General features: G+C 40.7%; 1 protein-coding gene across 12 annotated transcripts in view; it reads right to left on the bottom strand.

Moving 5' to 3' along the window:
• Positions 1–25775, bottom strand: part of LOC139762542 (intersectin-1-like) — a 382245-nt gene that overhangs the window by 339452 nt on the left and 17018 nt on the right. For all 12 annotated transcript variants that reach the window (XM_071687542.1, XM_071687546.1, XM_071687541.1 and 9 more), the window contains exons 2-6: positions 20984–21201; positions 19619–19733; positions 17436–17594; positions 14318–14456; positions 1095–1249 (exon numbers count right to left, since the gene is read on the bottom strand). In XM_071687542.1, the coding sequence (XP_071543643.1) occupies positions 1095–1249; positions 14318–14456; positions 17436–17594; positions 19619–19733; positions 20984–21201 (786 nt within the window). The remainder of the gene's footprint in view (positions 1–1094; positions 1250–14317; positions 14457–17435; positions 17595–19618; positions 19734–20983; positions 21202–25775) is intronic.

Here is a 25775-nt window from a genome sequence, read left to right as displayed (position 1 = left end):
ATCTACCATAAACATTATCTTAACCATCTTTCCTCTTTTATACATGTTCACCATTTTCCATGATAGCATCGTATCACTAGGAACAGACGAAGAAATGGTCTCATTTGCTCACATCCATTCTACCTTTCATGTATAATGCACCGAAACAGGAGCCCCTTATCCACAATTAAGCCCCATAGACCTTCCCTTGTTTCCCCCAACTGCTTCACATGCCCTAGTTCAGCCCACTGACAGTATGTCGTCCCCTGTAAACCACACTGCTTCAATTCACTCAATCCCTTACACACCTCACATCCTCCCAAATGTTCAAAGCATCTTTCATTCTATTCATATTTTCTTCCACTTTTGATGTGTATGCCCTCTTAGTTATCCCCTCATTCATCCTTTTTCCTCACCTAAAGAAATAGAAAAATTAGTGATCAAAATCCAGTTATCCAGAGGGTACAGTATATATCTATCTATCTACATCTCTGATGCATGTTCCCTTCAAGAACTCACTCAAGAGGGTTGCCGTGGCAAAAGAGTCTCCATAAATGGTTACCTCCAGTGCCACTTCTTAGCCTTCTGTGCCTCAACGTTAACAGGCCACTGGCAGAGGGCAACTCTAGCATAGTATTTTCAGAGGCTCGTACCTTATGTTCCTTCAACTTTGTTAACATTGTGTCTGACAAATGCTCCTGCCTAATGTTCTAACATACTTCTACCTAATGCTCCCACCTAATGTTCATGGGTACTACTTCTACCTAATATTTCTACCTAATGCTACTACCACTTTGCCAAAAGGCAGGGTTAACACACAGCACTCACCACAAGAATAAGTTGTGTTGTCAAGCGTTATGTGTTTTACAGAAAAATTGTATGTTTGTGGACAGAATGCCAGTAGTCCACATGTGGGTGTAGTACAAATTAAAGATAGCTGGCTACCTGGGTCAGAGAAGTGTAACCTGACAACCAGTGAAGTGCTGGATTACTAAACAGTTGTAACTAGCCCTCCCAATACCCAAGCAGGTGGTACCAGTAATATTTCTTCCTGGTCGGTGGCTGCCAACTAACTACTATCAACATGTATGATTCTGTAAACAGAATTTACTAACCTTTGATTCTGGTCTCGTGCTGCTGCTTTCAGTTGATTCATATCAGACATGAAAGTATCTCGAGTGGATCGCATGGTATCAATTGTTGCTTTCACTTCTGTAACTCCTTGCCGTGTCTCACTAATTTTTTGAGTTAGTTCTTTTACCCGATCCTCCTGTAAATCAGGATGAGTTAGAATTTTGTGAATAGGAAGTTGATGAAAGTCTTAAGCTCATCTGAAGGTAAAGAATCTTTTTAGATTTTATACATATTCTTTTATCGATTACAACCTAATCAAAAAATCTAATTAGATTTCCCCAAGATACATACGTGACATGCTCAAAGGAAATTCATTTCACAATCTTTAACAGTCAAAAGATGAAACGTGAAAAAAAAAGGTATGAATGGCCACAGCAAGAAATAAGCCGAGCTGAAATTTCAAACGAATAGAAAAACACCTTCCAAAGATATCTATATAAAGTCAAGTTCATCTAACCAATAGTTTCAAAGTCAACATGAGAGAAAATGTAATTCAGTATCCAGGATCCAGGGCTTTGTGTTGAAAGGTTCTCTGAAATATACTATGGAGTTATAGCAATGGTACCTTAAGCCTATAATATGTAAGGGACTGTAAGCAACAGAAGGGAATGGTTTAATAATGGTTTAATAAAAGGTGTCATAAGAAAAAAAAGAGGGCACATGAGAGTTGGGGTGAGAAAGTATCATTAAATTTTAGGGAGAATAAAAAGATGTTCTGGAAGGAGGTAAATAAAGTGCGTAAGACAACGGAGCAAATGGGAACTTCAGTGAAGGGGGCTAATGGGGAGGTGATAACAAGTAGTGGTGATGTGAGAAGGAGATGGAGTGAGTATTTTGAAGGTTTCTTGAATGTGTTTGATGATAGAGTGGCAGATATAGGGTGTTTTGGTCGAGGTGGTGTGCAAAGTGAGAGGGTTAGGGAAAATGATTTGGTAAACAGAGAAGAGGTAGTAAAAGCTTTGCAGAAGATGAAAGCTAACAAGGCAGCAGGTTTGGATGGTATTGCAGTGGAATTTATTAAAAAAGGAGGTGACTGTATTCTTGACTGGTTGGTAAGGTTATTTAATGTATGTATGACTCATGGTGAGGTGCCTGAGGATTGGCGGAATGATTGCATAGAGCCATTGTACAAAGGCAAAGGGGATAAGAGTGAGTGCTCAAACTACAGAGGTATAAGTTTGTTGAGTATTCCTGGTAAATTATATGGGAGGGTATTGATTGAGAGGGTGAAGGCATGTACAGAGCATCAGATTGGGGAAGAGCAGTGTGGTTTCAGAAGTGGAAGAGGATGTGTGGATCAGGTGTTGGCTTTGAAGAATGTATGTGAGAAATACTTAGAAAAGCAAATGGATTTGTATGTAGCATTTATGGATCTGGAGAAGGCATACGATAGAGTTGATAGAGATGCTCTGTGGAAGGTATTAAGAATATATGGTGTGGGAGGCAAGTTGTTAGAAGCAGTGAAAAGTTTTTATCGAGGATGTAAGGCATGTGTACGTGTAGGACGAGAGGAAAGTGATTGGTTCTCAGTGAATGTAGGTTTGTGGCAGGGGTGTGTGATGTCTCCATGGTTGTTTAATTTGTTTATGAATGGGGTTGTTAGGGAGGTGAATGCAAGAGTTTTGGAAAGAGGGGCAAGTATGCAGTCTGTTGGGGATGAAAGAGCTTGGGAAGTGAGTCAGTTGTTGTTCGCTGATGATACAGCGCTGGTGGCTGATTCATGTGAGAAACTGCAGAAGCTGGTGACTGAGTTTGGAAAAGTGTGTGAAAGAAGAAAGTTAAGAGTAAATGTGAATAATAGCAAGGTTATTAGGTACAGTAGGGTTGAGGGTCAAGTCAATTGGGAGGTAAGTTTGAATGGAGAAAAACTGGAGGAAGTAAAGTGTTTTAGATATCTGGGAGTGGATCTAACAGCGGATGGAACTATGGAAGCAGAAGTGAATCATAGGGTGGGGGAGGGGGCGAAAATCCAGGGAGCCTTGAAGAATGTTTGGAAGTCGAGAACATTATCTACGAAAGCAAAAAATGGGTCTGTTTGAAGGAATAGTGGTTCCAACAATGTTGTATGGCTGCGAGGCATGGGCTATGGATAGAGTTGTGTGCAGGAGGGTGGATGTGCTGGAAATGAGATGTTTGAGGACTATATGTGATGTGAGGTGGTTTGATCGAGTAAGTAATGTAAGGGTAAGAGAGATGTGTGGAAATAAAAAGAGCGTGGTTGAGAGAGCAGAAGAGGGTGTTTTGAAATGGTTTGGGCTCATGGAGAGAATGAGTGAGGAAAGATTGACCAAGAGGATATATGTGTCGGAGGTGGAGGGAATGAGGAGAAGTGGGAGACGAAATTGGAGGTGGAAAGATGGAGTGAAAAAGATTTTGAGTGATCGGGGCCTGAACATGCAGGAGGGTGAAAGGCAGGCAAGGAATAGAGTGAACCGGATCGATGTGGTATACTGGGGTCGACGTGCTGTCAATGGATTGAATCAGGGCATGTGAAGCATCTGGGGTAAACCATGGAAAGTTGTGTGGGGCCTGGATGTGGAAAGGGAGCTGTGGTTCGGGTATTATTGCATGACAGCTAGAGACTGAGTGTAAACGAATGGGGCCTTTGTTGTCTTTTCCTAGCGCTACCTCGCACACATGAGGGGGGAGGGGGATGTTATTCCATGTGTGGCGAGGTGGCGATGGGAATGAATAAAGGCAGACTGTGAATTGTGTGCATGTGTATATATGTATGTGTCTGTGTATGTATATATATGTGTACATTGAGATGTATGGGTATGTATATTTGCGTGTGTGGACATGTATGTATATACATGTGTATGGGGGTGGGTTGGGCCATTTCTTTCGTCTGTTTCCTTGCGCTACCTCGCAAATGCGGGAGACAGCGACAAAGCAAAATAATTTTTTTTTTATTTTATTACACTTTGTCGCTGTCTCCCGCGTTAGCGAGGTAGCGCAAGGAAACAGACGAAAGAATGGCCCAACCCACTCACATTCACGTCCACACACGCACATATACATACTTATACATTTCAACGTATACATATATATACACACAGAGACATATACATATATACACATGAACATAATTCATAGTCTGCCCTTATTCATTCCCGTCACCATCCCGCCACACATGAAATGACAGCCCCCTTCCCCCACTGTGCGCGAGGTAGCACTAGGAAAAGACAACAAAGGCCACATTCATTCTTACTCAGTCTCTGGCTGTCATGTATAATGCACCGAAACCACAGCTCCCTTTCCACATCCAGGCAGCACAAAACTTTCCATGGTTTACCCCAGATGCTTCACATGCCCTGATTCAAACCACTGACAGCACGTCGACCCCGGTATACCACATTGTTCCAATTCACTCTATTCCTTGAACGACTTTCACCCTCCTGCATGTTTGGGCACCGATCACTCAAAATCTTTTTCACTTCATCTTTCCACCTCCAATTTGGTTTCCCACTTCTCCTCATTCCCTTTACCTCTGACACATATATCCTCTTTGTCAATCTTTCCTCACTCATTCTCTCCATGTGACCAAACCATTTCAAAACACCCTCTTCTGCTCTCTCAACCACACTCTTTTTATTACCACACATCTCTCTTACCCTTTCATTACTTACTCGATCAAACCACCTCACACCACGTATTGTCCTCAAACATCTCATTTCCAGTACATCCACCCTCCTCCGCACAACTCTATCTATAGTCCATGCCTTGCAACCATATAACATTGTTGGAACCACTATTCCTTCAAACATACCCATAAAGTATTTGTATTTGAAAGGAAATAATCCTAAAGTGAGGTTGGCAAAATTATTTGGAAACTTATCTCAAATCCACTCTTACCAACTCTAACAAGACAACACCAGTCATACTGATCATTTCAAAATTTAGCAGACCCATCTGGAAAGATACTTCTTTTCACCAACAGTATAACCCAGCAAAGGAATATCATATTATCACAAATAAATAAATAAATAAGAAAAAAAAAAGGGTTGAAGTACAAATCTTTTCCTTAAATTCATCAGGAGTCAGTTGTAATGCAAGGAGCAGCTAACTGGGATAAGGGATTCAAAGGAGAAATTGCAGAGGATGATGTGACGATATGAGAGGAAATTAATAACATGTTCAAAAATGTTTTCACAATGGAAAACACTATAGCCCCAATGTCAGTGATATGGAATCAAGAGAATGTTTTGGAAATCATGGAGGTATCTAGAAAATATCTTAACAATACTAAAAGGACTTGACTCAACAAAGGCTAATAGGCCAGATAAATTTTCATAATACATGCTAAAGTTATGTGAAGATATACTAGACAAACCACTTAAATTACCATTCAAGATGTCACTGGAGAGAGGCAAACTGCCAAGGGAATGGAAAAGGGCAAACACCACATGTATGCACATGAAAGGAGATTGGGAGCAGGCGATGAACTACAGACCAGTAACATTAACAAGTGTGGAGTGTAATGTTTTGGAAAAGATTATAAGAAATTACGTAAATGTCTTTCTACTGAAGAGAAATCTCTTAAAATACAGACTGCAAGGTTTTAGGGAAAGGAGGTCATGTGTAAGTAGCATCTCAGTTTTATGAGAGTAAGTCCTGGATAAAATGGAAAGCTGTATGGACTGTCGGAACCTTGACTGTAAGATGCCATCTAATGCTGTACCACACAGGATACTGATTAAGAAGCAGGACCACTAAGCAGAAATAAGGGGGGGAAACTCCAACCATGGACAGAAGACTTTCTCAGTCAGTAGGAGGGAACAAAGCATGCAAGTCAGTGGGGTCTTTTCCAAAAGGCTTGAGGTGAACAGCAGAGTTGCACAGGGTTCAGTTAAAGATCTAGATTCCACAAACATCTTTTAAAAGAGAATACAACAGCATATGTCTATACCAAGTATTGATTTGCTCCAAACTGGGCAAAAAATGTAAAAGTTTATGGATCCTAAAAAAAGTCTGTTGGGGATGAGAGAGCTTGGGAAGTGAGTCAGTTGTTGTTCGCTGATGATACAGCGCTGGTGGCGGATTCATGTGAGAAACTGCAGAAGCTGATGACGGAGTTTGGTAAAGTGTGTGGAAGAAGAAAGTTAAGAGTAAATGTGAATAAGAGCAAGGTAATTAGGTACAGTAGGGTTGAGGGTCAAGTCAATTGGGAGGTGAGTTTGAATGGAGAAAAACTGGAGGAAGTGAAGTGTTTTAGATATCTGGGAGTGGATCTGTCAGCGGATGGAACCATGGAAGCGGAAGTGGATCATAGGGTGGGGGAGGGGGCGAAAATTTTGGGAGCCTTGAAAAATGTGTGGAAGTCGAGAACATTATCCCGGAAAGCAAAAATGGGTATGTTTGAAGGAATAGTGGTTCCAACAATGTTGTATGGTTGCGAGGCGTGGGCTATGGATAGAGTTGTGCGCAGGAGGATGGATGTGCTGGAAATGAGATGTTTGAGGACAATGTGTGGTGTGAGGTGGTTTGATCGAGTAAGTAACGTAAGGGTAAGAGAGATGTGTGGAAATAAAAAGAGCGTGGTTGAGAGAGCAGAATAGGGTGTTTTGAAATGGTTTGGGCACATGGAGAGAATGAGTGAGGAAAGATTGACCAAGAGGATATATGTGTCGGAGGTGGAGGGAACGAGGAGAAGAGGGAGACCAAATTGGAGGTGGAAAGATGGAGTGAAAAGGATTTTGTGTGATCGGGGCCTGAACATGCAGGAGGGTGAAAGGCAGGCAAGGAATAGAGTGAACCGGATCGATGTGGTATACTGGGGTCGACGTGCTGTCAATGGATTGAATCAGGGCATGTGAAGCATCTGGGGTAAACCATGGAAAGTTGTGTGGGGCCTGGATGTGGAAAGGGAGCTGTGGTTCGGGTATTATTGCATGACAGCTAGAGACTGAGTGTAAACGAATGGGGCCTTTGTTGTCTTTTCCTAGCGCTACCTCGCACACATGAGGGGGGAGGGGGATGTTATTCCATGTGTGGCGAGGTGGCGATGGGAATGAATAAAGGCAGACTGTGAATTGTGTGCATGTGTATATATGTATGTGTCTGTGTATGTATATATATGTGTACATTGAGATGTATGGGTATGTATATTTGCGTGTGTGGACGTGTATGTATATACATGTGTATGGGGTGGGTTGGGCCATTTCTTTCGTCTGTTTCCTTGCGCTACCTCGCAAATGCGGGAGACAGCGACAAAGCAAAATAATTTTTTTTTTATTTTATTACACTTTGTCGCTGTCTCCCGCGTTAGCGAGGTAGCGCAAGAAACAGACGAAAGAATGGCCCAACCCACTCACATTCACGTCCACACACGCACATATACATACTTATACATTTCAACGTATACATATATATACACACAGAGACATATACATATATACACATGAACATAATTCATGTCCCTTGCCCTTATTCATTCCCGTCACCATCCCGCCACACATGAAATGACAGCCCCCTTCCCCCACTGTGCGCGAGGTAGCACTAGGAAAAGACAACAAAGGCCACATTCATTCTTACTCAGTCTCTGGCTGTCATGTATAATGCACCGAAACCACAGCTCCCTTTCCACATCCAGGCAGCACAAAACTTTCCATGGTTTACCCCAGATGCTTCACATGCCCTGATTCAAACCACTGACAGCACGTCAACCCCGGTATACCACATTGTTCCAATTCACTCTATTCCTTGAACGACTTTCACCCTCCTGCATGTTTGGGCACCGATCACTCAAAATCTTTTTCACTTCATCTTTCCACCTCCAATTTGGTTTCCCACTTCTCCTCATTCCCTCCACCTCCGACACATATATCCTCTAGGTCAATCTTTCCTCACTCATTCTCTCCATGTGACCAAACCATTTCAAAACACCCTCTTCTGCTCTCTCAACCACACTCTTTTTATTACCACACATCTCTCTTACCCTTTCATTACTTACTCGATCAAACCACCTCACACCACATATTGTCCTCAAACATCTCATTTCCAGGACATCCACCCTCCTCCGCACAACTCTATCTATAGTCCATGCCTTGCAACCATATAACATTGTTGGAACCACTATTCCTTCAAACATACCCATTTTTGCTTTCCGAGATAATGTTCTTGACTTCCACACATTCTTCAAGGCTCCCAGGATTTTCACCCCCTCCTCCACCCTATGATTCACTTCCGCTTCCATGGTTCCATCCGCTGCCAGATCCACTCCCATATATCTAAAACACTTTACTTCCTCCAGTTTTTCTCCATTCAAACTTACCTCCCGATTCACTTTTTTTTTTTTTTTGCTTTGTCGCTGTCTCCCGCGTTAGCGAGGTAGCGCAAGGAAACAGACGAAGAAATGGTCTCATTTGCTCACATCCATTCTACCTTTCATGTATAATGCACCGAAACCACAGCTCCCTTTCCACATCCAGGCAGCACAAAACTTTCCATGGTTTACCCCAGATGCTTCACATGCCCTGATTCAAACCACTGACAGCACGTCAACCCCGGTATACCACATTGTTCCAATTCACTCTATTCCTTGAACGACTTTCACCCTCCTGCATGTTCAGGCCCCAATCACACAAAATCTTTTTCACTCCATCTTTCCACCTCCAATTTGGTTTCCCACTTCTCCTCATTCCCTTTACCTCTGACACATATATCCTCTTTGTCAATCTTTCCTCACTCATTCTCTCCATGTGCCCAAACCATTTCAAAACACCCTCTTCTGCTCTCTCAACCACACTCTTTTTATTACCACACATCTCTCTTACCCTTACATTACTTACTCGATCAAACCACCTCACACCACATATTGTCCTCAAACATCTCATTTCCAGCACATCCACCCTCCTCCGCACAACTCTATCTATAGTCCATGCCTTGCAACCATATAACATTGTTGGAACCACTATTCCTTCAAACATACCCATTTTTGCTTTCCGAGATAATGTTCTCGACTTCCACACATTCTTCAAGGCTCCCAGGATTTTCACCCCCTCCCCACCCTATGATTCACTTCCGCTTCCATGGTTCCATCCGCTGCCAGATCCACTCCCATATATCTAAAACACTTTACTTCCTCCAGTTTTTCTCCATTCAAACTTACCTCCCGATTCACTTTTTTTTTTTTTTTATTTTATTACACTTTGTCGCTGTCTCCCGCGTTAGCGAGGTAGCGCAAGGAAACAGACGAAGAAATGGTCTCATTTGCTCACATCCATTCTACCTTTCATGTATAATGCACCGAAACCACAGCTCCCTTTCCACATCCAGGCAGCACAAAACTTTCCATGGTTTACCCCAGATGCTTCACATGCCCTGATTCAAACCACTGACAGCACGTCAACCCCGGTATACCACATTGTTCCAATTCACTCTATTCCTTGAACGACTTTCACCCTCCTGCATGTTTGGGCACCGATCACTCAAAATCTTTTTCACTCCATCTTTCCACCTCCAATTTGGTTTCCCACTTCTCCTCATTCCCTTTACCTCTGACACATATATCCTCTTAAAACAAGTAATGATACTTTATTCTAGGTTATGGACCTTACTATCAAGCTTGATCACCCTGATGGAGAAGTTACTTATCAAATTCTTTGCCATAATGACTTTTCTGAAGTTGACAATCTACCATAAACATTATCTTAACCATCTTTCCTCTTTTATACATGTTCACCATTTTCCATGATAGCATCGTATCACTAGGAACAGACGAAGAAATGGTCTCATTTGCTCACATCCATTCTACCTTTCATGTATAATGCACCGAAACCACAGCTCCCTTTCCACATCCAGGCAGCACAAAACTTTCCATGGTTTACCCCAGATGCTTCACATGCCCTGATTCAAACCACTGACAGCACGTCAACCCCGGTATACCACATTGTTCCAATTCACTCTATTCCTTGAACGACTTTCACCCTCCTGCATGTTTGGGCACCGATCACTCAAAATCTTTTTCACTTCATCTTTCCACCTCCAATTTGGTTTCCCACTTCTCCTCATTCCCTTTACCTCTGACACATATATCCTCTTAAAACAAGTAATGATACTTTATTCTAGGTTATGGACCTTACTATCAAGCTTGATCACCCTGATGGAGAAGTTACTTATCAAATTCTTTGCCATAATGACTTTTCTGAAGTTGACAATCTACCATAAACATTATCTTAACCATCTTTCCTCTTTTATACATGTTCACCATTTTCCATGATAGCATCGTATCACTAGGAACAGACGAAGAAATGGCCCAACCCACCCCCATACACATGTATATACATACGTCCACACACGCAAATATACATACCTACACAGCTTTCCATGGTTTACCCCAGATGCTTCACATGCCCTGATTCAAACCACTGACAGCACGTCAACCCCGGTATACCACATTGTTCCAATTCACTCTATTCCTTGAACGACTTTCACCCTCCTGCATGTTCAGGCCCCAATCACACAAAATCTTTTTCACTTCATCTTTCCACCTCCAATTTGATTTCCCACTTCTCCTCATTCCCTCCACCTCCGACACATATATCCTCTTAAAACAAGTAATGATACTTTATTCTAGGTTATGGACCTTACTATCAAGCTTGATCACCCTGATGGAGAAGTTACTTATCAAATTCTTTGCCATAATGACTTTTCTGAAGTTGACAATCTACCATAAACATTATCTTAACCATCTTTCCTCTTTTATACATGTTCACCATTTTCCATGATAGCATCGTATCACTAGGAACAGACGAAGAAATGGTCTCATTTGCTCACATCCATTCTACCTTTCATGTATAATGCACCGAAACCACAGCTCCCTTTCCACATCCAGGCAGCACAAAACTTTCCATGGTTTACCCCAGATGCTTCACATGCCCTGATTCAAACCACTGACAGCACGTCAACCCCGGTATACCACATTGTTCCAATTCACTCTATTCCTTGAACGACTTTCACCCTCCTGCATGTTTGGGCACCGATCACTCAAAATCTTTTTCACTTCATCTTTCCACCTCCAATTTGGTTTCCCACTTCTCCTCATTCCCTTTACCTCTGACACATATATCCTCTTAAAACAAGTAATGATACTTTATTCTAGGTTATGGACCTTACTATCAAGCTTGATCACCCTGATGGAGAAGTTACTTATCAAATTCTTTGCCATAATGACTTTTCTGAAGTTGACAATCTACCATAAACATTATCTTAACCATCTTTCCTCTTTTATACATGTTCACCATTTTCCATGATAGCATCGTATCACTAGGAACAGACGAAGAAATGGTCTCATTTGCTCACATCCATTCTACCTTTCATGTATAATGCACCGAAACCACAGCTCCCTTTCCACATCCAGGCAGCACAAAACTTTCCATGGTTTACCCCAGATGCTTCACATGCCCTGATTCAAACCACTGACAGCACGTCAACCCCGGTATACCACATTGTTCCAATTCACTCTATTCCTTGAACGACTTTCACCCTCCTGCATGTTTGGGCACCGATCATTTCAAAATTTAGCAGACCCATCTGGAAAGATACTTCTTTTCACCAACAGTATAACCCAGCAAAGGAATATCATATTATCACAAATAAATAAATAAATAAGAAAAAAAAAAGGGTTGAAGTACAAATCTTTTCCTTAAATTCATCAGGAGTCAGTTGTAATGCAAGGAGCAGCTAACTGGGATAAGGGATTCAAAGGAGAAATTGCAGAGGATGATGTGACGATATGAGAGGAAATTAATAACATGTTCAAAAATGTTTTCACAATGGAAAACACTATAGCCCCAATGTCAGTGATATGGAATCAAGAGAATGTTTTGGAAATCATGGAGGTATCTAGAAAATATCTTAACAATACTAAAAGGACTTGACTCAACAAAGGCTAATAGGCCAGATAAATTTTCATAATACATGCTAAAGTTATGTGAAGATATACTAGACAAACCACTTAAATTACCATTCAAGATGTCACTGGAGAGAGGCAAACTGCCAAGGGAATGGAAAAGGGCAAACACCACATGTATGCACATGAAAGGAGATTGGGAGCAGGCGATGAACTACAGACCAGTAACATTAACAAGTGTGGAGTGTAATGTTTTGGAAAAGATTATAAGAAATTACGTAAATGTCTTTCTACTGAAGAGAAATCTCTTAAAATACAGACTGCAAGGTTTTAGGGAAAGGAGGTCATGTGTAAGTAGCATCTCAGTTTTATGAGAGTAAGTCCTGGATAAAATGGAAAGCTGTATGGACTGTCGGAACCTTGACTGTAAGATGCCATCTAATGCTGTACCACACAGGATACTGATTAAGAAGCAGGACCACTAAGCAGAAATAAGGGGGGGAAACTCCAACCATGGACAGAAGACTTTCTCAGTCAGTAGGAGGGAACAAAGCATGCAAGTCAGTGGGGTCTTTTCCAAAAGGCTTGAGGTGAACAGCAGAGTTGCACAGGGTTCAGTTAAAGATCTAGATTCCACAAACATCTTTTAAAAGAGAATACAACAGCATATGTCTATACCAAGTATTGATTTGCTCCAAACTGGGCAAAAAATGTAAAAGTTTATGGATCCTAAAAAAAGTCTGTTGGGGATGAGAGAGCTTGGGAAGTGAGTCAGTTGTTGTTCGCTGATGATACAGCGCTGGTGGCGGATTCATGTGAGAAACTGCAGAAGCTGATGACGGAGTTTGGTAAAGTGTGTGGAAGAAGAAAGTTAAGAGTAAATGTGAATAAGAGCAAGGTAATTAGGTACAGTAGGGTTGAGGGTCAAGTCAATTGGGAGGTGAGTTTGAATGGAGAAAAACTGGAGGAAGTGAAGTGTTTTAGATATCTGGGAGTGGATCTGTCAGCGGATGGAACCATGGAAGCGGAAGTGGATCATAGGGTGGGGGAGGGGGCGAAAATTTTGGGAGCCTTGAAAAATGTGTGGAAGTCGAGAACATTATCCCGGAAAGCAAAAATGGGTATGTTTGAAGGAATAGTGGTTCCAACAATGTTGTATGGTTGCGAGGCGTGGGCTATGGATAGAGTTGTGCGCAGGAGGATGGATGTGCTGGAAATGAGATGTTTGAGGACAATGTGTGGTGTGAGGTGGTTTGATCGAGTAAGTAACGTAAGGGTAAGAGAGATGTGTGGAAATAAAAAGAGCGTGGTTGAGAGAGCAGAATAGGGTGTTTTGAAATGGTTTGGGCACATGGAGAGAATGAGTGAGGAAAGATTGACCAAGAGGATATATGTGTCGGAGGTGGAGGGAACGAGGAGAAGAGGGAGACCAAATTGGAGGTGGAAAGATGGAGTGAAAAGGATTTTGTGTGATCGGGGCCTGAACATGCAGGAGGGTGAAAGGAGGGCAAGGAATAGAGTGAATTGGAGCGATGTGGTATACAGGGGTTGACGTGCTGTCAGTGGATTGAATCAAGGCATGTGAAGCGTCCGGGGTAAACCATGGAAAGCTGTGTAGGTATGTATATTTGCGTGTGTGGACATGTGTATGTACATGTGTATGGGGGGGGTTGGGCTATTTCTTTCGTCTGTTTCCTTGCGCTACCTCGCAAACGCGGGAGACAGCGACAAAGTATAAAAAAAAAAAAAAAAAAAAAAGTAATGCTTTAACTAGATTCTCATACTCAAGAATAAAAACATTTTCTTAAAAATTATCCTACAATTCTATAAAAAATTAAATGATATTAACACAAAAAACTAACACAAAAACATTTTCTTAAATACTATATTGGGACTCAGTAAGCTTTTACGGGTACTATAATGAATGGGGCCATAATGAACAGCCACCATCAACTTTCAAGTCAAACTGATGGTTTTAGAAAAGGCAAAAGCATATGAGTCAAAACTAAGACTTTCTCACACACGCCAAAAGATTTGAATAATTCAAAATAAGGCCTCATGCAAATGGGGGATTGCTTGAAAAAATGGAATTCCATTACTAAACAAAGAGATAACTTAAGTTATATCCACAAATTTTTCAAAATCAGTCCAATATATTATTCTATGAAGAATCTGAGAGTTCCTGGAGGTCAAATAGTGCTGGATTTCAAGCCATGACAATAAGTGAGACTGCATGGTTATCAAATGTTCATGAAACAAAAGCTAGCAAACATCCTGGCCTTCCAGATAAGAGTTTCTACAAAATGTATTCTCATAATAGACAAATAAAATATTACATCAACCAAAACTAACCTTAGTAGTGAGTTCTATAGTCAGACTCTGATTCTTTGCCTTAAGAGATAAAAGGTTTTCTTGTTGTCGCTGCCTAACATTCATTAATTCCTGTAGTCGTTGCTTTTCCCACTCTTGCTGTCTCTGAAGCTCTGCATCCCTGGTGATAAAAGCCAAGTATAATTTTTGACATCTCAGCCCACTATGCTTTTCACAGCATAACATGTAGAAAATCATTTGCAAAACCATTCATATTCCACATAAGTAAAAATCCAATAATAAGCAATTTGAAAGGGGCATCATGAAAATGTTAACAATTTCATTACAAAAATATAACTCGAACTTGGGATATAGGGGTCTGAAAATTCAGGACTGTGATAAGGATGGAAGGGATAAAATGAACTAGATCTATGTGGTATATGGGGGAAAATATATGGTTAATAAGCTAAACCAGGGAATGTGAAGAGATCAATGTAAACCATGGAGTAGTCTGTAAGGCGTGGCTATGGATAGTAAGCTTTGGTTTCAGTATATCATACATGACAGCTAGAAACTAAGTGGGCACATGAAACTATTTGTCCTTGATGCTACTTCTATAGGGTGGTAGACAAAATCAGATTATTCATATATGTGTGCTATTTCCCATATAAGTAAGGTAGTGCCAGGAAAAGTCAAAGAAAAGTCCTTATTCACTTACATCCACTCTCTAGCTGTTACGTATAATGCATTGGTTTTAGCAATTAGGCAAAAAATCATAACCTGATCACACTGTAATTTCATCCATATCAAAAAGAGTTAGCTTTAAGTAGGAATATTTGAACTTCCCATTAGTCGTACATGATGACTAATATGTGAAAAAATATGGCATAAACTGAAATAAATGTATAAAAGAAGGAAAAATGGGCTTTGTTCTGAGATACTCATGTAAAAATAACTTTCTATAACTTTTCTTTTTGTATAAAATTTTCAAGTCTTGAAATCCACAAACTACATCATTAGGGATGAAGAATGTTCGGTACATATGGCATATAACTTTCCTAGTTTAAAAACTGATGAACTAAATCTGCTTGATCAACTTAAAGTAATAATGACATCCATAATTCAGCATGAGCCTCCCTTCTTTATTCTTTTTTCGCAGTCTCCCACGTTTGCGAGGTAGCACAAGGAAACAGACGAAAGAAATGGCCCAACCCACCCCCATACACATGTATATACATACACATCCACACACGCAAATATACATACCTATACATCTCAATGTACACATATATATACACACACAGACATATATATATATACACATGCACACAATTCACACTGTCTGCCTTTATTCATTCCCATCGCCACCTCGCCACACATGGAATAACATCTCCCTCCTCCCTCATGTGTGCGAGGTAGCGCTAGGAAAAGACAACAAAGGCCCCATTCATTCACACTCAGTCTCTAGCTGTCATGCAATAATGCCCGAAACCACAGCTCCCTTTCCACATCCAGGCCCCACACAACTTTCCATGGTTTACCCCATACGCTTCACATGCCCTGATTCAATCCATTGACAGCACGTCGACCCCAGTATACCACATCGATCCAATTCAATCTATTCCTTGCCTGCCTTTCACCCTCCTGCATGTTCAGGCCCTGATCACTCAAAATCTTTTTCACTCCATCTTTCCACCTAAAATTTGGTCTTCCACTTCTCCTCGTTCCCTCCACCTCCGACACATATATCCTCTTGGTCAATCTTTCCTCACTCATTCTCTCCATGTGCCCAAACCATTTCAAAACACCCTCTTCTGCTCTCTCAACCACATTCTTTTTATTTCCACACATCTCTCTTACCCTTACATTACTTACTCGATCAAACCACCTCACACAACATATTGTCCTCACACATCTCATTTCCAGCACATCCACCCTCCTACGCACAACTCTATCCATAGCCCAAGCCTCGCAACCATACAACATTGTTGGAACCACTATTCCTTCAAACACAGCCATTTTTGCTTTCGGAGATAATGTTCTCAACTTCCAAACATTCTTCAAGGCTCCCTGGCTTTTCGCCCCCTCTCCCACCCTATGATTCACTTCCGCTTCCATGGTTCCATCCGCTGCCAGATCCACTCCCAGATATCTAAAACACTTTACTTCCTCCAGTTTTCCTCCATTCAAACTTACCTCCCAATTGACTTGACCCTCAACCCTACTGTACCTAATAACCTTGCTCTTATTCACATTTACTCTTAACTTCTTTATAATGGTAATAAAGAGCCAAAGACAAATACAGATAGAAAATTGGCCTTCTTTTGTTGTGGCTTATAATCAGTAATTTGAAAGCACCTCAATTATTCTGAGGAATTTTTTTTTTTTTTACTGGCAAGTTTAAGAATCATAAACTTAAGTTGAAATCTAAATAAATCTCTCACTCTTATCTCTACAACGTGAAAAAGCACTGGATATGGTAAGCCAAAACATACACCAAAAGAAAATATCAGATACATTCATAATAAGGAGTTATCTAATAAATTTGATAAATGAATAATACCTTTATACTTAAGTTACTGCTACAGGGTGCTACTATGTAATTAGTTAACTAGGGGAAAAACGCACGTAATTCAGAGCATAAAATTGTGAAAGCTGGTTAGATCCATCTATCATCTAAAATCTTCATTTCCATTCCCATTTTCAAGAGCTGAATCAAGTACATGAGTGCACCATTTATAATCAATTTTGCAGGGTTGAGATGCTTAATCTTGTACAAGTCAAATTCTATAAATTTGCTGTTAGTGTGTTCTAGAATATCATACATGTGCTACTGTAATTTCAAACCTAATTAAACACAAAAAATCAATGGGATACAAGTAGCAGATAGGAACACTAAATGGGAGCATTAGGTAAAAAAAAAAAATTAGGGAGAAGTAATAAGTAGGAATATCAGAAGGGAGCATTAAGTAGCAGTAGTAAGTTGGAACACTGGGGAGTGACCTGTTAAGGGTGAGGCACTAAAGGATAAGAATCAGCACTGGAGTTCATTAGTTATGGAGACTCTTGTCAATGCCACCCCCATGAGGGACTTCCCGAAGGGAATAGGCATAAGAGATTCTGGTAAATAGATAGTATGAGACAGTAGGGCAACACTAACTTCCGAGCTTGCTCCCTCAGCTCTTCCTGTCGTTTTCTCTCTTGTTCTCGCTGTGCCTCTAATTCACGCTGCCGCTGCATTTCACGTTCTAGCTCTTCTTGTCGTCGCCGCTCTGCTTCTTGTCGAGCCTTTTCTCTCTTTGCTTCCTCTTCACGTTCTCTGTTGATATTCAAAAGAAATCCTATAAGCAAAGAAAAATATTTTTATCTACCTGTAAACTAAAACATCATTCCCATCTACATGGAGTGGATGAAATGCATACATCCTCATAGTTCATACAAACTGTATATGTACATTGCCTGCCAATGAAGCGAGCACAAGAGGACTACAAGACAACCATCATGGGCAAACATGAAATAACACCATGAAAACTGGGTATTCACCGGCAATTCATATTTTACTGGTTTCCCTTTCCTCTTTATACACCACTTGAAATGACCAGGAACTAAATCAGCAAGGTTCTGAGGCCAATTAGGATCCATCTTTGCCCAGATTTCATGAATGGCCAATCAACTGACCAATCAATAATGCTGTCATTCCCTAACAAGAGAAATTCAACTGTAATCCCATCTACTTCAGCTGCTTTGCCACATTTCAACTTAAAAAAAGGCAGTCTAAACTTCTCTTTTCTCTAAACTCACTCAATTTCCTCTTTAACTCCTCTTTGCCTGTGTGAAGGTTGGTGGGTGGTTATGGGGAACGGTTAATGCTGTTACATAAAATGGTATAAAACATCTTGATGAGGTTCTGTATTGGAAGTGTTAGATGTTAAATGTTTGTAGCTATTGCGCATCTGGAGACTGTTTTGTGTGGTTTTAAGTTTGCTTTTGAAAAAAAGTGACCTGGCAGAGGAGGCATGGCTTAAATTGGTTAGTGTTTTGTTAAGTGAGAGTAGTTGTTCAATCAGGATGATGAGAGGGTGCAAGTTGGACTCATGTGTCTCAATGGTTAAGGGGATGATTGTGAATTTCCGTGGGAATACAACCATTCTGTTTTGTGAAAGACAATTGAATAGTGCTGTGGCATTGCTAAGCAATCGTGAGGGCTTATGCATATGAAAGCCAACCATATTGGTTTCTACCTATCTATCTATCTATGTCTCTGATGCCTGTTCCCAACTGAAACTCCCTCAAGAGGGTGGCCACTGCAATAAAGTCTCCATAACCAATGAACTCAGGTGCCACTTCTAAGCCTTTAGTGACTCACCCTTAACAAACCACTGGCAGAGAGCAAGTCTAGCACAGTGTTTAATGATCGTCCTTCCCAATGTTCCTACTGACTACTTCTACCTAATGATCCTGCTTAAAGTTTCTAACAACTACTTCTACCTAAAGTTCCTACTTAGTGCTCCTGCCTGTATGTTCCTACCTATTACTACGATCTATTGCTTATAACATCTTGCCAAAAGACTGGGCAAGCACATAGTGCTCAATGTATGAAAATCTAGATCCAAAGAATAAGTTGTGTATGTTAAGTGTTGTCAAGTATTATGTATGACAAGGAAAAATTGTATGTTTGTGGAAAGAATGCCAGTAGTCCACACGTGGGTGAGGCAGAAAGAAAAGACAGCAACCTGGGTCAGAGGAGTTTACAGTGAATAAAAAGGAGACTTAAGAGTGACATGTAGAGCATTCAAGGAAGAGATATGTGCAGTACACAATGAAGAAAGATATGAAAAGTATACAGTGAAAAGAGACATGTACAGTATATATAAATAAAAAGCTGATGTCTGAACATATGGGATGAGGATACGGAAAAATACTTATCTACAAAAGAATGCCTTAGATAAATGGTCCTGCAACTCACCAGTGACATATTTTGTTTTACTATATAATCAGTATTCACTCCCCTCTTAGTCATCCAGACATCAAATTCCACAGCATGTGAAAAACATTAATATTTTGTATTTCCTTCATCCTGCTCCTATACTAATTGTTCTCCAATTAGCATGTATCTTACAGATGTTACTCGATGAAGCACTCAGATTCTTTACAAATGTACATGATTACTTAACAAAGGCAAAACTCATATATTTTCAGTTATCTTAAGTGTGAGCTAATGTACAATTTGGCTAATACACAGTAAGTGCCACCTTACTGTACATGTAAATAAATAGCATAAGAAATAAACATAAAAAGAAAGGTATACTAAAATCTAAAGCTTTACTCAACTTAAAGACATACCTACGAAGTCTTTCCTCAGTTTCCCGCCTCTGGGCATCAAGGAGGGCTTTGCGTCGTCTTTCTAATTCAGCTTGACCTTTTTCAAAGTTCTCTCTTCTTTTGTCCTCAAAAGTGTCTGAAAATCAGCAATGCAGAAATGGTATGAAATCTTGATAAAGTCTATCATAAAATATGCAATGGTCATCCCAGCTGTTTGAGAACAGAATGCTAGTAGTTCAAGTGTGAGTAAGACAGAAAGTGAAGACAGCTGAGTCAGAGAAGTGCAGCCTGACAACCACTGAAGTGCTGGCACACCATGCAGCTATCACTAACCCTCCCAATACCCAGGCTTGTAGTACTGGTAGTATACCTTCCTGGTCATTGGCTACCTAACAACTATCTTATTTTTATTATCATACTTAGTCGCTGTCTCCCGCATTAGCGAGGTAGCACAAGGAAACAGACAAAGTAATGGCCCAACCCACCCACATACACATGTATATACATAAACGCCCACACACAAGCATATACATACCTATATATTTCAATGTATACATACATATACATACACAGACATAAACATATATACATATGTACATATTCACACTTGCTGCCTTCATCCATTCCCGCCTCCAACCCGCCACACATGAAAAACAGCACCCCCCCCTCTCCCTCGTGTGTGCAAGGTAGCGCTAGGAAAAGGCAACAAAGGCCACATTCGTTCACGTTCAGTCTCTAGCTGTCATGTGTAATGCACCAAAAACACAGCTCCCTTTCCACATCCAGGCCGCACAAAACTTTCCATGCTTTATCCCAGGCGCTTCATATGCCCTGGTTCAATCCACTGACAGCATGTCTATCCCAGTATACTACATCGTTCCAATTCACTCTATTCCTTGCACTCCTTTCACCCTCCTGTATGTTCAGGCCCTGATTGCTAAAAATCTTTTTCACCCCATCCTTCCACCAACTGTTATAAACACTAAACATACATCAATATCTTTACACTGTTCATATTGTTACCAACAGTCTTGCCAAGGATCAGACTCATAAAGAATCTGCCAAGTGGGAGGTATAGCACACAGAAAGCATTTCAACATGCACTGAGGATTTTCTATTCTAAATTTTTTTCACTGGAAAGTAAATCTTTTAAAACTACTTTTAATAACAAAAGGCACCAGTTAATCAACACAAAAAAGTTACTGAGAAAACATGGAATAACTAAATTCTGTGTTGCAAATATATACTAAAGATGAAAGGTAAAGTAATGGAACCAACTGAGGAAATTCTTGAATGTGCAGCGAAGTTAAAAAAATCACACATTTCTGCATCCAAAATATGATATATCACATTTAGAAATGGAGGTATACACAAAAAAGAACTTACTCTCATTAATTGATCCCAAGACATCAGCAACTGGAGTGCCTCCTGAACCAGTGGAGTGAACACTAGAAGTTCTCTGTCGACGATTAGTAGGGGGAATCAAATCTGCTGGTAATACAGTGGGAAGCTTGTTTCCAGCTTTGGCTGTCTCACACAGATACATGGCTAGCACAAACTCCTCACATGATAGGCGTCCATCATTGTCAACATCAGACAGTGCCCTGTGTAGTACAAATATTATCTAAGGAAAAATATAGCTTTTGAAAAATGAAAAATGATTTCTCTAGAGAGTATTTCACTGGTGGAAGGATATATCACAGTTTCATCCTAAAGAAAGTTTAATCCTCTGATCACCATATTACCCACAAGGCTATATGAAACTCATCCAAAGAGACCTAACAATCATTCAGTAACCAACTTGGGTCTATGACATCAAAGTATTATGGCGATGTGGTAAAGAGCAGTTAGTTGACAATGATAAATTACCAACCACTAGCATCTGTGCCTTAGGTCTATTACTGTCATGACCACAGAAATGGTTCGTTTCCCAAAGAGGAAAGATGGAGAAGGGATGAACATTTACAAATATGCTCAAAGCATTCTATTAGTGATAGACAAATGAATAAAACCTATGTTTTTCACTTATAGACACTCTTTAAATGCATCTAAGAGTATACCAGCAAGGTATACACTAAGGAAAAAGAGTTATCCTTTGCAACAGGGCTTTTGCTCTCAATCATATTCTACTGTAGGCAGCATATGGAAAACCAAACAGCAGAAATCTACCAGATTTTAGCATAAGTATCATTATTTAAAGTGTTGTCAAAAGCCAAAATTTCATTAAAAAATTCAACAATGATATAGTTCTAAAGCAAGTCAGCACAGAGGCCACTTGCCTTACATCATGGACTCTCATAGCCAGCCCTTGCTATGAAAGGATCACCAACTACTGATTCCAAGATGAAATGTTTCTTGCTGATTAAGATCAAAAGCAGCCTGGATGACTCAACATATGTTGTCCTAATTCATACGATGAATCTTTGAAAAAACTCAAGCAACAAGTATCAAAAGATGTTTTGGAAGGAGGTAAATAAAGTGCACAAGACAAGGGAACAAATGGGAACTTCAGCGAAGGGGGCAAATGGCGAGGTGATAACAAGTAGTGGTGATGTGAGAAAGAGATGGAGTGAGTATTTTGAAGGTTTGTTGAATGTGTTTGATGATAGGGTGGCAGATATAGGGTGTTTTGGTCGAGGTGGTGTGCAAAGTGAGAGGGTTAGGGAAAATGATTTGGTAATCAGAGAAGAGGTAGTAAAAGCTTTGCGGAAGATGAAAGCCGGCAAGGCAGCAGGTTTGGATGGTATTGCAGTGGAATTTATTAAAAAAGGGGGTGACTGTATTGCTGACTGGTTGTTTAGGTTCTTTAATGTATGTATGATTCATGGTGAGGTGCCTGAAGATTAGCAGAATGCTTGCATAGTGCCACTGTACAAAGGCAAAGGGGATAAGAGTGAGTGCTCAAATTACGGAGGTATAAGTTTGTTGAGTATTCCTGGTAAATTATATGGGAGAGTATTAATTGAGAGGGTGAAGGCATGTACAGAGCATCAGATTGGGGAAGAGCAGTGTGGTTTCAGAAGTGGTAGAGGATGTGTGGATCAGGTGTTTGCTTTGAAGAATGTATGTGAGAAATACTTAGAAAAGCAAATGGATTTGTATGTAGCATTTATGGATTTGGAGAAGGCATATGATAGAGTTGATAGAGATGCTCTGTGGAAGGTATTAAGAATATATGGTGTGGGAGGCAAGTTGTTAGAAGCAGTGAAAAGTTTTTATCGAGGATGTAAGGCATGTGTATGTGTAGGAAGAGAGGAAAGTGATTGGTTCTCAGTGAATGTAGGTTTGAGGCAGGGGTGTGTGATGTCTCCATGGTTGTTTAATTTGTTTATGGATGGGGTTGTTAGGGAGGTGAATGCATGAGTTTTGGAAAGAAGGGCAAGTACGCAGTCTGTTGTAGATGAGAGAGCTCGGGAAGTGAGTCAGTTGTTGTTCGCTGATGATACAACGCTGGTGGCTGATTCATGTGAGAAACTGCAGAAGCTGGTGACTGAGTTTGGTAAACTGTGTGAAAGAAGAAAGCTGAGAGTAAATGTGAATAAGAGCAAGGTTATTAGGTACAGTAGGGTTGAGGGTCAAGTCAATTGGGAGGTAAGTTTGAATGGAGAAAAACTGGAGGAAGTGAAGTGTTTTAGATATCTGGGAGTGGATTTGGCAGCGGATGGAACCATGGAAGTGGAAGTGAATCATAGGGTGGGGGAGGGGGTGAAAATCCTGGGAGCCTTGAAGAATGTGTGGAAGTCGAGAACATTATCTCAGAGAGCAAAAATGGGTATGTTTGAAGGAATAGTGGTTCCAACAATGTTGTATGGTTGCGAGGCATGGGCTATGGATAGAGTGGTGCGCAGGAGGGTGGATGTGCTGGAAATGAGATGTTTGAGGACAATATGTGGTGTGAGGTGGTTTGATCGAGTAAGTAACGTAAGGGTAAGAGAGATGTGTGCTAATAAAAAGTGTGTGGTTGAGAGAGCAGAAGAGGGTGCTTTGAAATGGTTTGGTCACATGGAGAGATTGAGTGAGGAAAGATTGACCAAGAGAATATATGTGTCAGAGGTGGAGGGAACGAGGAGAAGTGGGAGACCAAATTGGAGGTGGAAAGATGGAGTGAAAAAGATTTTGAGTGATCAGGGCCTGAACATTTATTTATTTATTTTGCTTTGTCGCTGTCTCCCGCATAGCGAGGCCTTTAACCCACCTGCATGTTCAGGCCCCGATCACACAAAATCTTTTTCACTCCATCTTTCCACCTAAAATTTGGTCTCCCACTTCTCCTCGTTCCCTCAACCTCTGACAAATATATCCTCTTTGTCAATCTTTCCTCACTCATTCTTTCCATGTGACCAAACTATTTCAAAACACCCTCCTCTGCTCTCTCAACCACGCTCTTTTTATTTACACACATCTCTCTTACCCTTACATTACTTACTCGATCAAACCACCTCACACCACATATTGTCCTCAAACATCTCATTTCCAGCACATCCACCCTCCTGTGCACAACTCTATCCATAGCACATGCCTCGCAACCATACAACATTGTTGGAACCACTATTCCTTCAAACATACCCATTTTTGCTTTCGCAGATAATGTTCTCGACTTCCAAACATTCTTCAATGCTCCCAGAATTTTCGCCCCCTCCCCCACCCTATGACTCACTTCCGCTTCCATGGTTCCATCCGCTGCCAGATCCACTCCCAGATATCTAAAACACTTTACTTCCTCCAGTCTTTCTCCATTCAAACTTACCTCCCAATTGACTTGACCCTCAACCCTACTGTACCTAATAACCTTGCTCTTATTCACATTTACTCTTAACTTTCTTCTTTCACACACTTTACCAAACTCAGTCACCAGCTTCTGCAGTTTCTTATATGAATTACCCACCAGCGCTGTATCATCAGCGAACAACAACTAACTTACTTCCCAAGTTCTCTCATCTACAACACACTGCATACTTGCCCCTCTTTCCAAAACTCTTGCATTCACCTCCCTAACAACCCCATCCATAAACAAATTAAACAACCATGGAGACATCACACACCCCTGCCTCAAACCTACATTCACTGAGAACCAATCACTTTCCTCTCTTCCTACACGTACACATGCCTTACATCCTCGATAAAAACTTTTCACTGCTTCTAACAACTTGCCTCCCACACCATATATTCTTAAAACCTTCCACAGAGCATCTCTATCAACTCTATCATATGCCTTCTCCAGATCCATAAATGCTACATACAAATCCATTTGTTTTTCTAAGTATTTCTCACATACATTCTTCAAAGCAAACACCTGATCCACACATCCTCTACCACTTCTGAAACCACACTGCTCTTCCCCAATCTAATGCTCTGTACATGCCTTCACCCTCTCAATCAATACCCTCCCATATAATTTACCAGGAATACTCAACAAACTTGTACCTCTGTAATTTGAGCACTCACTCTTATCCCCTTTGCCTTTGTACAATGGCACTATGCAAGCATTCCGCCAATCCTCAGGCACCTCACTATGAATCATACATACATTAAATAACCTTACCAACCAGTCAGCAATACAGTCACCCCCTTTTTTAATAAATTCCACTGCAATAGCATCCAAACCTGCTGCCTTGCCGGCTTTCATCTTCCGTAAAGCTTTTACTACCTCTTCTCTATTTACCAAATCATTTTCCCTAACCCTCTCACTTTGCACACCACCTCGACCAAAACACCCTATATCTGCCACTCTATCATCAAACACATTCAACAAACCTTCAAAATACTCACTCCATCTCCTTCTCACATCACAACTACTTGTTATCACCTCCCCATTAGCATCCTTCACTGAAGTTCCCATTTGCTCCTTTGTCTTACACACTTTATTTACCTCCTTCCAAAACATCTTTTCATTCTCCCTGAAATTTAATGATACTCTCTCACCCCGACTCTCATTTGCCCTCTTTTTCACCTCTTGCACCTTTCTCTTGACCTCCTGCCTCTTTCTTTTATACATCTCCCACTCATTTGCATTATTTCCCTGCAAAAATCGTCCAAATGCCTCTCTCTTCTCTTTCACTAATAATCTTACTTCTTCATCCCACCACTCACTACCTTTCTTAATCAACCCACCTCCCACGTTTCTCATGCCACAAGCATCTTTTGCACAAGCCATCACTGCTTCCCTAAATACATCCCA

Source organism: Panulirus ornatus, chromosome 43, assembly GCF_036320965.1.
Source record: "Panulirus ornatus isolate Po-2019 chromosome 43, ASM3632096v1, whole genome shotgun sequence".
Taxonomy (NCBI): Eukaryota; Metazoa; Arthropoda; class Malacostraca; order Decapoda; family Palinuridae; genus Panulirus; species Panulirus ornatus.
The sequence above is the reverse complement of the archived record's forward strand: the minus strand, read 5'-3'. Positions and strand labels throughout refer to the sequence as shown.